The sequence below is a fragment of the Pristiophorus japonicus genome, chromosome 8 (genome assembly GCF_044704955.1).
Source record: "Pristiophorus japonicus isolate sPriJap1 chromosome 8, sPriJap1.hap1, whole genome shotgun sequence".
Classification (NCBI taxonomy): Eukaryota; Metazoa; Chordata; class Chondrichthyes; family Pristiophoridae; genus Pristiophorus; species Pristiophorus japonicus.
In genome coordinates this window covers 167210358-167225447 of record NC_091984.1, presented here as the reverse complement: position 1 = coordinate 167225447, position 15090 = coordinate 167210358, and the positions used below count along the sequence as shown (strand labels likewise).

At 44.1% G+C, this 15090-nt stretch overlaps 1 protein-coding gene across 1 annotated transcript in view; it reads left to right on the top strand.

Annotated features, from left to right (window-relative positions):
* Positions 1 to 15090, top strand: part of LOC139268803 (glutathione hydrolase 5 proenzyme-like) — a 101436-nt gene that overhangs the window by 24837 nt on the left and 61509 nt on the right. The window contains exon 2 of the mRNA XM_070887517.1: positions 11997 to 12127. Within this exon, the coding sequence (XP_070743618.1) occupies positions 11997 to 12127 (131 nt within the window). The remainder of the gene's footprint in view (positions 1 to 11996; positions 12128 to 15090) is intronic.

Sequence of the window (15090 nt, the reverse complement as noted above, 5' to 3'; positions counted from 1 at the left end):
TTGGATCGGGTCTGAATTGGAGGACTACCCTGGTGCAGCGCATGATGCCACGCTTTATGAGCCCACGCTTTGTGGTGGCCTCCAGCAGTCCCTATAAGTTCCATTGGTTGGGCCACATGTAGATCAAGTAATCCTGACTGCAGTAGACCCGACCTTTTATGAGTTTCAGGAAAACCAATTTCCAGTTTGGGTCCTAACGCAGGCATAAGGCCCATTATTGGCATATTCATGGAGCCTAGCACCTGTTTTAAGCGGCCACTAGTGGCACCTCTACAGTGTTCGAACCAAATGCTTCCATTGCTGTTTGGGCACAGCAGGTTGGCTCCCAAAGTTGAGCGGGTTGTAACTGGGGCCGGGTGTAAATCGGGAAGGGTGCGGGGGGGTAAATTGAGTGGAGTGTAATTCGGTTCGTATTTGAATTGGGCTCGGGTGTGAGTCTGGCTCGGGTGTAAGTCTGGCTCGGGTGTAAGTCGGGCTCGGGTGTAAGTCGGAGGGAGGTGGGGGTAAGACGGGGGGTGAGGGGGTAGAAACATAGAAAATAGGTGCAGGAGTAGGCCATTCAGCCCTTTGAGCCTGCACCGCCATTCAATATGATCATGGCTGATCATGCAACTTCAGTACCCCATTCCTGCTTTCTCTCCATACCCCTTGATCCCTTGAGCTGTAAGGGCCACATTTAACTCCCTTTTGAATATATTTAATGAATTGGCCTCAACAACTTTCTGTGGTAGAGTATTCCACAGGTTCACCACTCTCTGAGTGAAGAAGTTTCTCCTCCTCTTGGCCCTAAATGGCTTACCCCTTATCCTTAGACTGTGACCACTGGTTCTGGACTTCCCCAACATTGCAAACATTCTTCCTGCATCTACCCTGTCCAATCCCGTCAGAATTTTATATGTTTCTATGCGATCCCCTCTCATTCTTCTAAATTCCAGTGAATATAAGCCTAGTCAATCCAGTCTTTCTTCATATGTCAGTCCTGCCATCCCGGGAATGTGTCTGGTGAACCTTCGCTGCACTCCCTCAATAGCAAGAACGTCCTTCCTCAGATTAGGAAACCAAAACTGTACACAATACTCCAGGTGTGGCCTCACCAAGGCCCTGTACAACTGCAGTAAGACCTCCCTGCTCCTATACTCAAATCCTCTCACTATGAAGGCCAACATGCCACTTGCCTTCTTCACTGCCTGCTGTACCTGCATGCCAACTTTCAATGACTGAACTGCAGACAAAGAACATTCAGACCTCAAACAGCTACTCAATCTCTTGAATGTACCAGCAAGTAAGGAACAGTGTCAAGTATAAGGATGAAAGACACCCAGGTCTCGTTGCACCTCCCCTTTTCCTAATCTGTCACCATTCAGATAATATTCTGCCTCCCTGTTTTTGCCACCAAAGTGGATAACCTCACATTTATCCATGCGTTTGCCCACTCACCTAACCTGTCCAAGTCACCCTGCAGCCTCTTCGCATCCTCCTCACAGCTCACACCACCACCCAGCATAGTGTCATCTGCAAACTTGGAGATATTACATTCAATTCCTTCGTCCAAATCATTAATGTATATTGTAAATAGCTGGGGGCCCAGCACTGAACCTTGAGGTACACCACTAGTCACTGCCTGCCATTCTGAAAAGGACCCATTTATTCCTAGTTTTTGCTTCTTGTCTGCCAACCAGTTCTCTATCCACGCCAATACATTACCCCCAATACCATGTGCTTTAATTTTGCACATTAATTGTTGTGTATTGTGCCAGTACCTCAAATGTATGACAAGTACAATGGTGCACCACAGAGGGCGCTGCGGTGGGAGACCTGAAAGTACCTGCACGAGGCAGTATATAAGGCCCCGCAGCACACCTGTGGGCATTCTGAAGCTAGTGAATAAAGGACCAAGGTCACAGCAGTTAGATCAACAACAGACCGTGTGGAGTCAGTGTTTCGTGTGCTATATACACTACATTAATCTCTTGTGTGGGACCTTGTCAAAAGCCTTTTGAAAGTCCAAATACACCACATCCACTGGTTCTCCCTTGTCCACTCAACTAGTTACGCCCTCAAAAAAGTCTAGAAGATTTGTCAAACATGATTTCCCTTTTATAAATCCATGCTGACTTGGACCGATCCTGTCACTGCTTTCACGTCTTTAATAATTGATTCCAACATTTTCCCCACGACCGATGTCAGGCTAACCAGTCTATAATTCCCTGTTTTCTCTCTTCCACCTTTTTTAAAAAGTGGGGTTACATTAGCTACCCTCCAATCCATAGGAACTGATCCAGAGTCTACAGAATGTTGGAAAATGACCACCAGTGCATCTACTATTTCTAGGGCCACTTCCTTAAGTGCTCTGGGATGCAGACTATCAGGCCCTGCGGATTTACCGGCCTTCAATCCCATCAATTTCCCAAACACAATTTCCTGACTAATAAGGATATCCTTCAGTTCCTTCTTCTCACTAGACCCTTGGTCCCCTAGTATTTCCGGAAGGTTATTTGTGTCTTCCTTAGTGAAGACAGAACCAAAGTATTTGTTCAATTGGTCTGCAATTTCTTTGTTCCTCATTATAAATTCACCTGATTCTGACAGCAAGGGACCTACATTTGTCTTCACTAATCGTTTTCTCTTCATATATCTAAAGAAGCTTTTGCAGTCAGTTTTTATGTTCCCTTCAAGCATACTCTCATACTCTATTTTCCCTCTCCTAATTAAACCCTTTGTCCTCCTCTGTTGAATTCTAAATTTCTCCCAGTCCTCAGGTTTGCTGCTTTTTCTGGCCAATTTATATGCCTCTTCCTTGGATTTAACACTATCCCTAATTTCCCTTGTTAGCCACGGTTGAGCCACTTTCCCCGTTTTATTTTTACACCAGACGGGGATGTACAATTGTTGAAGTTCATCCATGTGATCTTTAAATGTCTGCCATTCACCGTCAACCCTTTAAGTATCATTCGCCAGTCTATCCTAGTCTATTCGCGTCTCATACCATCGAAGTTACCTTTCTTTAAGTTCAGGACCAACTGTGTCACTCTCCATCTTAATGAAGGGTACGGGAAGTCAGGAATTGGGGGGGGGGGTAGTTGAGGGGAACCGGGGGGGGGGGGGGTAAGTCGGGCCGTGGGGGTAAGTCGGGGTTGGGGGGGAGGGGGGTAAGTCGGGCTGGGGGGGGGTAAATCAGGCCTGGGGGTTGGTAAGTCAGGCCAGGGGGTAAGCCGAAGTGGAGGCAGAGGCGGGTAAGTCGGACCGGGGTGTAAGTCGGTCCCTCATTAGTCAAAACCTCCAATTTAGATTCTCATGCTAATGTTTAATTCCCACCAACATTGTCTCTGTTACCTCCTCCAGCCCTTCAACTCCATCATCATCATCATCCTCATCATTATAGGCGGTCCACACAAGCTCTGACTCTATCGTCTGAGCAGCGCCCTTCTCCCTTAGCCCCATTATTGCCACAGGTCAAGCAAGGGCAAGGAAATCTCGTGCTGATTACCACCTACCACCCTCCCTCAGTTGATGAATCAGTGCTCCTCGATGTTGAACACCAATTGGAAGAAGCACTGAGGATAGCAATGTACTCTGGGTGTGGACATCAATGTCCATCACCACGAGTGGCTTGGTAGCATCACTATGACCGAGCTGGCCGAGTCCTGAAGGACATAGTTGGCAGACTGGATCTGCGGTAGGTGGTAAGAGAACCAACACGAGGGAAAAATCTACTTGACCTCATCCTCACCAATCTACCTGTCTCAGATGAATCTGTCCATGATAGTACTGGTAGGCGTGACCATCACACAGTCCTTGTGGAGACGAAATCCCGTCGTCACACTGAGGTCACCCTCCATCGTGTGTGTGGCACTACCACTGTGCTAAGTGGAATAGATACAGAACAGATCTAGCAGCTTGAAACTGGGCATCCATGAGACGCTGTGGGCCATCAGCAGGAGCAGAATTGCATTCCACCACTATCTGTAACCACATGGCCCGGCATATTCTTCTCGCTACGATTACCATCAAGCTGGAGGACAAACCTTGGTTCAATAAGGAGTGTAGAAGAGTATGCCAGGAGCAGCACCTAAAAATGTGGTGCCAACCTGGTGAACCTCCAACACAAGACTACATGCATGCTATAAACAATAGAAACAACATGCAATGGTCAGAGCTAAGCAATCTCACAACCAATCAACAAGATGAAACCTCTGCAGTCCTGCCATATCCAGTTGTGAATGGTGGTGGAGAATTGAACAACTAACGGGACGAGGTGGTTCCATGAAGATACCCATCCTCAATAATGGCGGAATCCAGCACCTGAGTGCAAAATACAAGGCTGAAGTGTTTGCAACAATCTCAGCCTCCCCCTGAGGTCCCACCATCACAGAAGCCAGTCTTCAGCCAATTCGATTCACTCTGCGTGATATCAAAAAACGGTTGAAGTGCTGGATACAGCAAAGCCAATGAGACCCGACAACATTGTTGTGCTGAAGACTTGAGCACCAGAACTAACCACGCCTCTAGCTAAGCTGTTCCGGTACAGCCACAACATTGGCAGGTACACACTAATACCCTGCTCACCGATGCTCTGTTTGGGTCTGCCAGGACCACTCGGCTCCAGACCTCATCACAGCCTTGGTTCAAACATGGACGAAAGAGCTGAATTCCAGAGGTGAGGTGAGAGTGACTGCCCTTGACATCAAGGCAGCATTTGACCAAGTGTGGCATCAATTAGCCCTTGTAAAACTAATGTCAATGAGAATCAGGGGGAAAACTCTCTAGTGGCTGGAGTCATACCTAGCACAAAGGAAGATGGTTATGGTAGTTGGAGCTCAATCATCTCAGCCCCAGGACATCGATGCAAGAGTTTCTCAGGGCAGTGTCCTAGGCCCAGCCATCTTCACTGCTTCATCAAAGACCTTCCCTCCATCATAAGGTCAGAAGTGGGGATGATTGCAGTGCTCAGTTCCATTCACAACTGCTCAGATAATGAGGCAGTCCATGCCCGCATGCAGCGAGACCTGGACAACATACAGGCTTGGGCTGATAAGTGGCAAGTAACATTTGTGTCACACAAGTGCCAGGCAATGACTATCTCCAACAAGAAAAACAGTAACCACCGTTCCTTGACATTCAATGGCATTACCATCATCAAATCCACCATCAACATCTGGGGGGTGGGGGGGAGCGCGCGGTCACCATTGACCACAAATTTAACTGGACCAGCCACATAAATACTGTGGCAACAAGTGCGGGTCAGAGGCTGGGTATTCTGCAGCGAGTGTCTCACCTCCTGACTCCCCAACACCTTGTCACCATCTACAAGGCACAACTCAGGAGTGCGATGGAATACTTTCCACTTGCCTGGACGAGTGTAGCTCCAACAACACACAAGAAGCTCAACACCATCCAGGACAAAGCAGCCCAGTTGATCGGCACCACATCTACCATCTTAAACATTCACTTCCTCCACCACCGGCGCACCGTGGCTGTAGCAATTTTCCAAGGCTTCTTTGACAGCACCTCCTAAATCTGTGACTCCTACCACGTAGAAGGACAAGGGCAGCAGGCGCATGGGAACACTACCAGCTTCAAGTTCCCCTCCAAGTCACACACCATCCTGACTTGGAAATATATTACCTTTCCTTCATTGTTGCTAAGTCAAATTCCTGGAACTCCCTCACTAACAGCACTATGGGAGCACCTTCATCATAGGCAGTCCCTCGGAATCGAGGAAGACTTGCTTCCACCCTTAGGGAGCACCTTCACCACGCAGACTGCAGCAATTCAAGAAGCCAGCTCACCACCACCTTGGGCAATTAGGGATGGACAATAAATGCTGGCCTTGCCAGCGACGCCCACATCCCATTAATTAATTTAAAAAACCATGATCCCTTCACTGTCTCATCCTTTTTCATTACAGGATGAATCACAGAGTAGAGATCAAGCAGAAGGCGAAAAGACGCTGAATGAAATCCTTTCAAATGAGAGTGCTGTAGTGCTTGAGATGGTGTGCTCTGAACCGGGTGACCGGGTCAAGGTACTCGTCATGTTTCCTGGGTTTGCCATTCCTGAAGCATTAATTGCTGAATACCTGTCATTATCCCTTCCATAGCCTCTTTAAAGGACGCTCAGTTTGGGTGCGTTTCAATGATACACCAACAATGCTTTTAAATCTGAGACTGGAGTTGCTGTTGTACAGCCAGCCATGAGACTGAGGCAAGGTTCTCCTCCAGTTACCAACTACAAACAGCAGAGAGGAACGGGCATATGAAGGGTTCAGCATGAGGGGCAGGGCAGAGTTAATGGATATATTGTTACTCTGTACGTACAGAAGCTGAAAGCATCATAAACACTGATTGCACGCGGCAACTGAATGAGATCATGGAATTGTTTTTAGCTGATAAACAATGGCAAGGTAGCGGAGTCATCATTGCTGCACCCTCTAATTGACTGAAAAAGAAAGAACTTGCATTTATATAACACCTCTCGGACCTCAGGACATCCAATGAAGTCCTTTTTTGAAGTGCTGTCACTGTTGTAATGTAGGAAACGTTGCAAGCAATTTGCACACAGCAAGATCCCACAAACAACAATGTGATAATGACCAGATAATCTGCCTTTAAAGATGTTAGTTGAGGGATAAATATTGGTCAGGACACTGGAGAGAAATCCCCTGCTCTTCTTCCAAATAATGCCATGGGATCTGTCAGGTGCACCCAAGAGGAAGATAGGGTCTCGGTTTAACATCTCATCCAAAATACAGCACCTCTGAAAATGCAGCACCTCCTCAGTATTACCCTGGGATGTTGGCCTGGATTATGTGCCCTAGTCTCTGGAGTGGAACTTGAACCCACAACTTTCTAAGGAAAGAATATATAAGAGTTGGGATGGATTGATGGAAAGCGATGTTTGGCAAAGACATAGGATCAGGTGCTCAACCAAGGACCTATCCACCACAGAGGGAGAAATTATTAATAAAAAGAAAACCGGGAAGAAACAATATGCTCTCATTGGACCTGAACAAAAAGCTGCAGTGGTGCAAGTACTCCAACCTCATTCCCTTTTGGATACGAGGTCAGGTGACGAGTTACTTGGGTTGTGACCTTTAACAAGCTCACCACTGGAGTGGAGTTAATCTACAGGACAAGCATGAAATTGTTCAACCTCCGATGCCTCCAGTCCAGATCCAACCTCTGTCATTGAATTACAGTATGCAGATGACGCTTGCATTTGAGCACGCTTGGAGTCTGAACTCCAAACCATCATTGACATTTTCACTGAAGCGTACAAGAGTCGGGGCATTACATTAAACATCAGTAAGACAAAGGTTGTCTACCAACCTGCCCCCACCACATAGTACTGCTCCCTGATTATCAAGATCCATGACGAGACCTTGGACAACGTGGGTCACTTCCCATATCTTGGGAGCCTACTATCAGCAAGGACAGACATCGATGACGAAGACCAACACCGCCTTCAGTGTGCCAATGCAGCTTTCGGTCGCCTGAGAAAAAGAATGTTTGAAGACCAGGATCTCAAACCCGGCACCAAGCTCATGGTCTACAGAGCAGTAGTGATGCCCGCCCTCCTATATGCTTCAGAGACATGGACTATGTACAGTAGGCACCTCAAAGCACTGGAGAAGTACCACCAATGCTGCCTCTTCAAAATCCTGCAAATTCAACAACATCAGTGTTCTCTCTCAGACCAACATCCCCAGCATCGAAGCATTGACCACACTCGATTAGCTCCGATGGGCAGGCCACATCGTCCGCATGCCTGATGCTAGACTCCCGAAACAAACGCTCTACTTCGAGCTCCGTCACAGCAAGCGAGTCCCAGGAGGGCAGAGAAAATGCTTAAAGGACACTCTCAAAACCGCCTCGAAAAAATTTAACATCCCCACCGACTCTTGGGAATCCTTGGCCTTGAGACCGCTCAAAGTGGAGGATCAGCATCTGAGAAGGCGCCAAACACTTGGAGTCTCTTCGCCGGGAGCACACGGAAGCCAAGTACAAACAGCAGAAGAAGCGTACGGCAACCCACACACCCCACCCACCCATCCCTCCAACCACCGTCTGCCCCACCTGTGACAGAGACTGTAGATTCCGCATTTGTCTCATCATCACCTTAACTTTAGTGTGGAAGCAAGTCATCCTCGACTCCAAGGGACTGCCTAAGAAGAAGAAGAGTGCCTTGGGACATGGCTAAACAGACTGTCTTTCAGTAAACCACATTCACCAAGTGATGAGCAGCATGGGAAAACAGTGGGAGGATGGCTTCAAGTTTCTGAAAAGTCAGTAAATTTAAAACTACTGATGTCGAGAGAGAATCGGAGATAACATTTCAGCTTTTAAGTAATTACAGAGCCTAAGAAGAGGGGGCAGGAAAAGAACAAAAGGAGAAGGTCTATGTTAGGGTGGGGGGCAGCGGTGATTAAATGACAAAAGGGATGATGGTGTGAGGCATAGGAGGTGATAATGAGATAAATATAAATACAAAAGATGGGCTCAGAGTAGGTGTAAATAGTTACAGCAGAATAGCAGAGCGAGATGGAAACAGTGACAAAAAGGATGACTTGGATTTATATAGTGCCTTTCACAACCACTGGACATCTCAAAGCGCTTTCTAATGACCCAGGAATGTGCTGGCCATGCTCTGATAGGGGAACCCCAATTCAAGCACCAGCTCGCATCGCCTCCACTTCCAGTGGCTCTGGTGCAGCCATGCTCCATAACCAGCACCTGCTATTCGAGAGAAAATGGGAGCGATGGTTAAGGTCTAAAGTTCTTAAACTCAATGTTAAGGCGGGAAGACTGTAAAGTACCCTATACAAAGAGGAGGCGTTGTTTCTTGAGCCTGCGTTGAGCTTCATTGAAACAGCGTAGGAGGCCAAGGACCAGATAGAATCACTAGTGTTATGGAATGAGGTTATCCACTAGGAGCACTAAATTTATTCTACTGTTCCAAAAATATACCTCAGCCCCAAATTTACAGCAGCACTCCATATTGCACTTGTTCATTTCACTCCCACTCTGACCTCCAATGCAGTACTGAGGGAGTGCTGCACCATAGGAGCTGCCAACTTTCAGTTAAACTGAGGCCCTGTCTGCCCTGTCAGGTGGATGTAAATGATCCCATGGCACTATTCCAAAGAAGAGCAGTGAAGTTCTCCCCGGTGTCCTGGCCAATATTTATTCCTCAACCAACATCACTAATACAGATTATCTGGTCATTAATTCATTACTGTTTGTGGGATCTTGCTACGCACAATTTGGTTGTCGCGTTTCCTCCATTACAACAGTGACTACACTTCAAAAGTACTTCATTGGCTGGAAGGTGCTTTGGGACGACCTGAGGTTGTGAAACGTACTGTATAAATGCAGTCTTTCTTTTCTTTCACTGTCCTTATTTTCCACTTCAAGCACTTGGTAATATCTGAATAAAGTCTTGTAAACCTATTGAGAGAAAACCTGGCCACAGCTTGCAGCAACACTCAGTCCCTTGGAGCAGCAAAAGGTAAGGGCCAAAAGCAGCAGTGAGTGGGAGGAAAGTGGAGTGACAATATGAACTGGGTTAGGAATTCGTGCAAACAATGATCAATTAGATTTAGTCACAAAGAGTACCCCTGCATAATAATAATAACGTTTATTTATATAGCACCTTTAACAGAGTAAAATGTCCCAAGGCGTTTCACAACAATTTTACAACACGTTAGATATTGACCATTAAGAGAAAGAGAGAAAAAGTGTGAGAAGGAAGTGTAAAAACAAGTAAACGGCTCGAGTCTGAAGCAGCAGCCAAAATACGCACGCAGATAGACACAAGCAAAAAAACTAAAACATAAAAGAAATACAAATTTTATTGCAAATACTAAAATAAGGAGTATACAATAGTAAAATCAGTATAATAAAGATTAATTATAATTAAACAAAATTAAATAATATATACCATAATTATAAATTAAGTTAAAATTAAATCAGCAATTGAAGCAAATTAAATCAGTTATTCACTTTCTTTAAGATTCATTCCCTATCCAATCACTGTCCTCCATCCTTGTGATGTCATCATTTTATTACCTTTTATTTCTCATTTTGTCCACTTAATAGGACCTGTAACAGCTAGCTTATGTTTAAAATTCCCTCCAGCTGCTCCAGGCTTGAGCTGCCTCCATTGTCAAGGAGACGTGTATGTTTAAAACTCCCTTCAGCTGCTCCAGGCTTGAGCTGCCTCCGTTGTCAGGGAGGCGCTTATGTTTAAAACGCCCTCCAGCTGCTCCAGGCTCAAGCTGCCTCCGTTGTCATCGAGACGCTTATGTTTAAAACTCCCTCCAGCTACTCCAGGCTCGAGCTGCCTCTGTTGTCAGGGAGATGCTTATGTTTAAAACTCCCTCCAGCTGCTCTAGGCTTGAACTGCCTCCGTTGTCTGGGAGGTACTTATTGTTTAAGTTTATCTTTATGCATAGTCACAAAGCCTCCAATTTCTCCACAGGAAATGAGGGAGAATCTTCTACTATACTAGTGATGGAATGCTGGTTATACCTACAGCTTACGTTCTGACAAGCCTGTTCCCCATTGCAAGCTCAGAATGATGACATGTCATAAGCCTATTTTCAAGGCTGTTTCAGAAGCTGCTTCTGTTTTTGCTTATTTTCAGGTTTCGTGGAATGTTAATTAATTGTTCAGCAAAAGGCTGGAACAAACTTTGGCAGAAAAAAAATCAAAGAGCATGTTATTATTTAAATGAAGAAAGATTGCAAAATGCTGCAGTACAGCGGGACCTGGGGGTACTTGTGCATGAAACACAGAAGGATAGTATGCAGGTACAGCAAGTGATCAGGGAGGCCAATGGAATCTTGGCCTTTATTGCAAAGGGGATGGAGTATAAAAGCAGGGAAGTTTTGTTACAGCTGTACAGGGTATTGGTGAGGCCACACCTGGAATACTGCGTGCAGTTTTGGTTTCCATATTTACGAAAGGATATGCTTGCTTTGGAGGCAGTTCAGAGAAGGTTCACTAGGTTGATTCCGGGGATGAGGGGGTTGACTTATGAGGAAAGGTTGAGTAGGTTGGGCCTCTACTCATTGGAATTCAAAAGAATGAGAGGTGATCTTATCGAAACGTATAAGATTATGAGGGGGCTTGACAAGATGGATGTAGAGAGGATGTTTCCACTGATGGGGGAGACTAGAACTAGAGGGCATGATCTTAGAATAAGGGGCCGCCCATTTAGAACTGAGATGAGGAGAAATTTCTTCTCTGAGGGTTGTAAATCTGTGGAATTCGCTGCCTCAGAGAGCTGTGGAAGCTGGGACATTGAATAAATTTAAGACAGAAATAGACAATTTTTTAAATGATAAGGGGATAAGGGGTTATGGGGAGCGGGCGGGGAAGTGGAGCTGAGTCCATGATCAGATCAGCCATGATCTTATTGAATGGCGGAGCAGGCTCGAGGGGCTGCTTGGTCTACTCCTGCTCCTATTTCTTATGTTCTTATGTTCTTAAACTGTTGGTGCAGGGAGTCAAACTAGATTTTCATCAGTTTCAAAAAGTCAACAAATAACTTTCTACGATCATTAGGGATTTGTAATTATACATTGTGCAGAGATGGCTTACAGGAAAGAAACTGGCCTTAATCTGTCTGAAATGCATTACAATAGCCAAGCAATTACTGCTGCCTGTATCAGAGGATAAACACTGGGGCGGATTTTCCTGTTGTTGTGTTTGTGGATGTTAGATTGCCGAGATCTACCGATCAGAAGGAAACCAGGGCGGATCTGTTATGGGAGATTAATCCTCCCTCCTCAATGATTTGCACTTGATGTGTTTCCTGACATTCCTCTATCTGCTATTTTAATCCAAGCATTACCCTGTTCATTATGAATGCATTACTACCTCTGCACACAAACACGCTAAGCATCGTTACACCAATATCATTGGCAGTCATATTTAAGCTTGTCTTGCTGTTTTATCTTCAAGTGACACATTTTTTCCTGTTTATTGTTGCAGAAAAATCCTGGAGCAAGGTGGATCGGCCGTTGATGGTGCGATTGCTGCACTGCTCTGTAGCTCCTTGATCAACCCCCAAAGTATGGGTATTGGCGGAGGAGCCATTTTCACCATTTATAGCGCATCCGAAGGTAATTCCCATTGAGGATTTTGTTGAATGATATGCTCTAGAGGCATAGATGTTGCACCCATCAGAGTCTAACGTCCATGTTCCTTATTGAGTTGAAGCTGGTGTAGCTGGAGCAATGTTAGACAGGGCTCAGTACCTGCTCGCATTTGGGCCGCACAGTCGGGTTTTCAATGGGCTTTCCAGAAATTTCTAAAATGAAAACTCGATACAAGAAGTTTGCTTTTAAAAATGCTCTTTCACTATGTTGCTTCTGTACCAGATGATGTAAAAGGATTAGTTAATTTTTGAGATAAAATTTTCTAATGTATTTAAAACTAGACAAGCACATGAGGGAGAAAGGAATAGAAGGATAATAAAAAAGACATGGCTACAGAAAAATCAGGATTGGGAATTAAACATTGCAGGGTGTAACATATTTAGAAAAGATAGAGAAGGGAAAAGGGATGGTATAATTATTAGGGATAATATAATGGCAGTAGAAAAAACTGACGCAGCTATCAGCAAGACAAAAATAAAATCCATATGGATAGAGGTAAAAGATAATAAAGAATTAAACACACTAATAGGTATAGTCTACAGACCACCCAATAGTGGGAGGTGGAGGAATAAATATGCAGACAAATTAGGGAAATGAGTAAAAAATATAGAATAATAATCATGGTGGATTTCAACTACCCCGATATTAATTGGTCAGAAGAGGTAGGTAAAGGGGATAAGGGAATGGTGTGCCTACAATGTGTACAGGACTCCTTTCTAAGCCAGTATGTAAAAACCTCAACAAGAGAGGATTTGCTATTGGATCAAGTAATGGGGAATGAACCCGAGCAGGTAGGGGAACATCTAGGCAATAGTATCATAATATAATACGCTTTAAGATGAGAATTGGGAAAGACATAAATATGATGAAAAACAGGTTAATAGATTGGAGAAAAGATGATTTTGAGGGGCTGAGAATAGAACTTGGGAAAATAAAATGGGCAACAATATTGGCAAACAATGATGTAGAACAATGGAAAACATTTAAAATGGTATTGAAAAAAATATATTTCATTAAAAGGAAATAACAAGCTAAATTCTAATGAGACTCCATGGATGAATAAAATCATAAGGGAACAATTGAGGGTAAGGAAAGAGGCATACATTAGGTACATTGACAGCAGGGGAGTGCATGATAAGGGAGAATACGAAAAGATTAGGAGAGAAGTCTAAAAAACAATTAGGAAGGCAAAGAGGAATTATGAAATTAAATGATCAAGGAACATAAACAAAATAATATATTTTAAGGCACATCAATATAAAAAGGAAGTGATAGACAGGATAATACCACAGGTAACAATAGAGAGATGGCAAAAATGTGAAATAATTATTTTGCTTCAGTATTTACCAGGGAGATAGAACAGGTGGACATGACATTGAATGATGAGAATAATAATGGGATAAGTACATTTAAAATAAAAAAAGGGGATATATTAAATAAACTAGTCAAACTCAAGAGGATAAAACTCCTGGTCCGGATGGATTGCATCCACTTGTTTTAAAACAATCTAGGGAAGAGATCGCAGAGGCATTACTTCACATATTTAACAATTCGTTAGAAAAAGGAATAGTGCCAGAGGACTGGTGGGTAGCTAACGTAATACCTATATTTAAGAAGAGGGATAGAAAACATCCAAGGAATTATAGACCAGTCAGCTTAACATCGGTGGTAGGAAAAGTAACAGAATCCTGACTAAAGGAGAAAATAGAACATCAAGAAACCAAAAATATAATAATGAATAGTCAGCATGGATTTTAAAAGGGAAGGTTTTGCTTGACCAACCTCATTGAATTTTCTGAAGAGGTAACACAGAGAGTAGACAATGGTAATGCAGTAGATATAATTTATCTAGATTTTCAAAAGGCCTTTGATAAGGTACCCCATAAAACACTGATGAACAAGGTCAGAGAATGCAGAGTCAGGGGACAAGTAGCAGAATAGATAGTTAGCTGGCTTTAAGACAGAAAGCAGAGAGTCGGGGTAAAAGGTAGCTATTCAGTGGCAGAAGATGGGTAGTGGTGTTCCACAAGGATCGGTGCTAGGATCACTGTTGTTCACAATTTATATTAACGATTTAAACTTTGGAATCAAAAACACAATTTCTAAATTTGCAGATGACACCAAATTGGGGATGATTGTCAATACTGAGGAGGATTGCAAAAATTACAGGAGGACATTAATAAACTTACAGAATCCGGCATATAATTGGCAAATGATGTTCAACACGTAAATGTAAGGTATTACATTTTGGTAGAAAGAATAGAAGAACAGGGAGTTATTGCAAGGGGGGTAGAGTATAAAAGCAGCAAAGTCCTGCCACAACTGTACAGGGTATTGGTGAGGCCACACCTGGAGTACTGCGTTTAGTTTTGGTCTCCGTTTTTAAGGAAGGATATACTTGCATTGGAGGCTGTTCAGAGAAGGTTCACTAGGTTGATTCTGGAGATGAGGGGGTTGATTTATGAAGATAGGTTGAGTAAGTTGGCCATATACTCATTGGAGTTTAGAAGAATGAGAGGTGATCTTTTTGAAACATATAAGATAATGAGGGGATTCAACAAGGTGGATGCAGAAAGGTTATTTCCACTCATAGAGGAAACTAAAACTAGAGGATATAGTCTCAGAATAAGGGGCCGTCCATTTAAAACTGAGATATGAAGGAATTTCTTCTCTCAGAGGGTTGTATATCTATGGAATTCTCTGCCCCACAGAGCTGTGGAGGCTGGGTCATTGACTATATTTAAGGCAGAGATAGACAGATTTTTGAGCAATAAGGGAGTAAAGGGTTTTGGGGAGCGGGCAGGGAAGTGGAGCTGAGTCCATGATCAGATCAGCCATCATCTTATTAAATGGCGGAGCAGGCTCGAGGGGCCAGGTGGCCTACTCCTGCTCCTATTTCGTATGTTCTTATGTCACTTATTACTTGG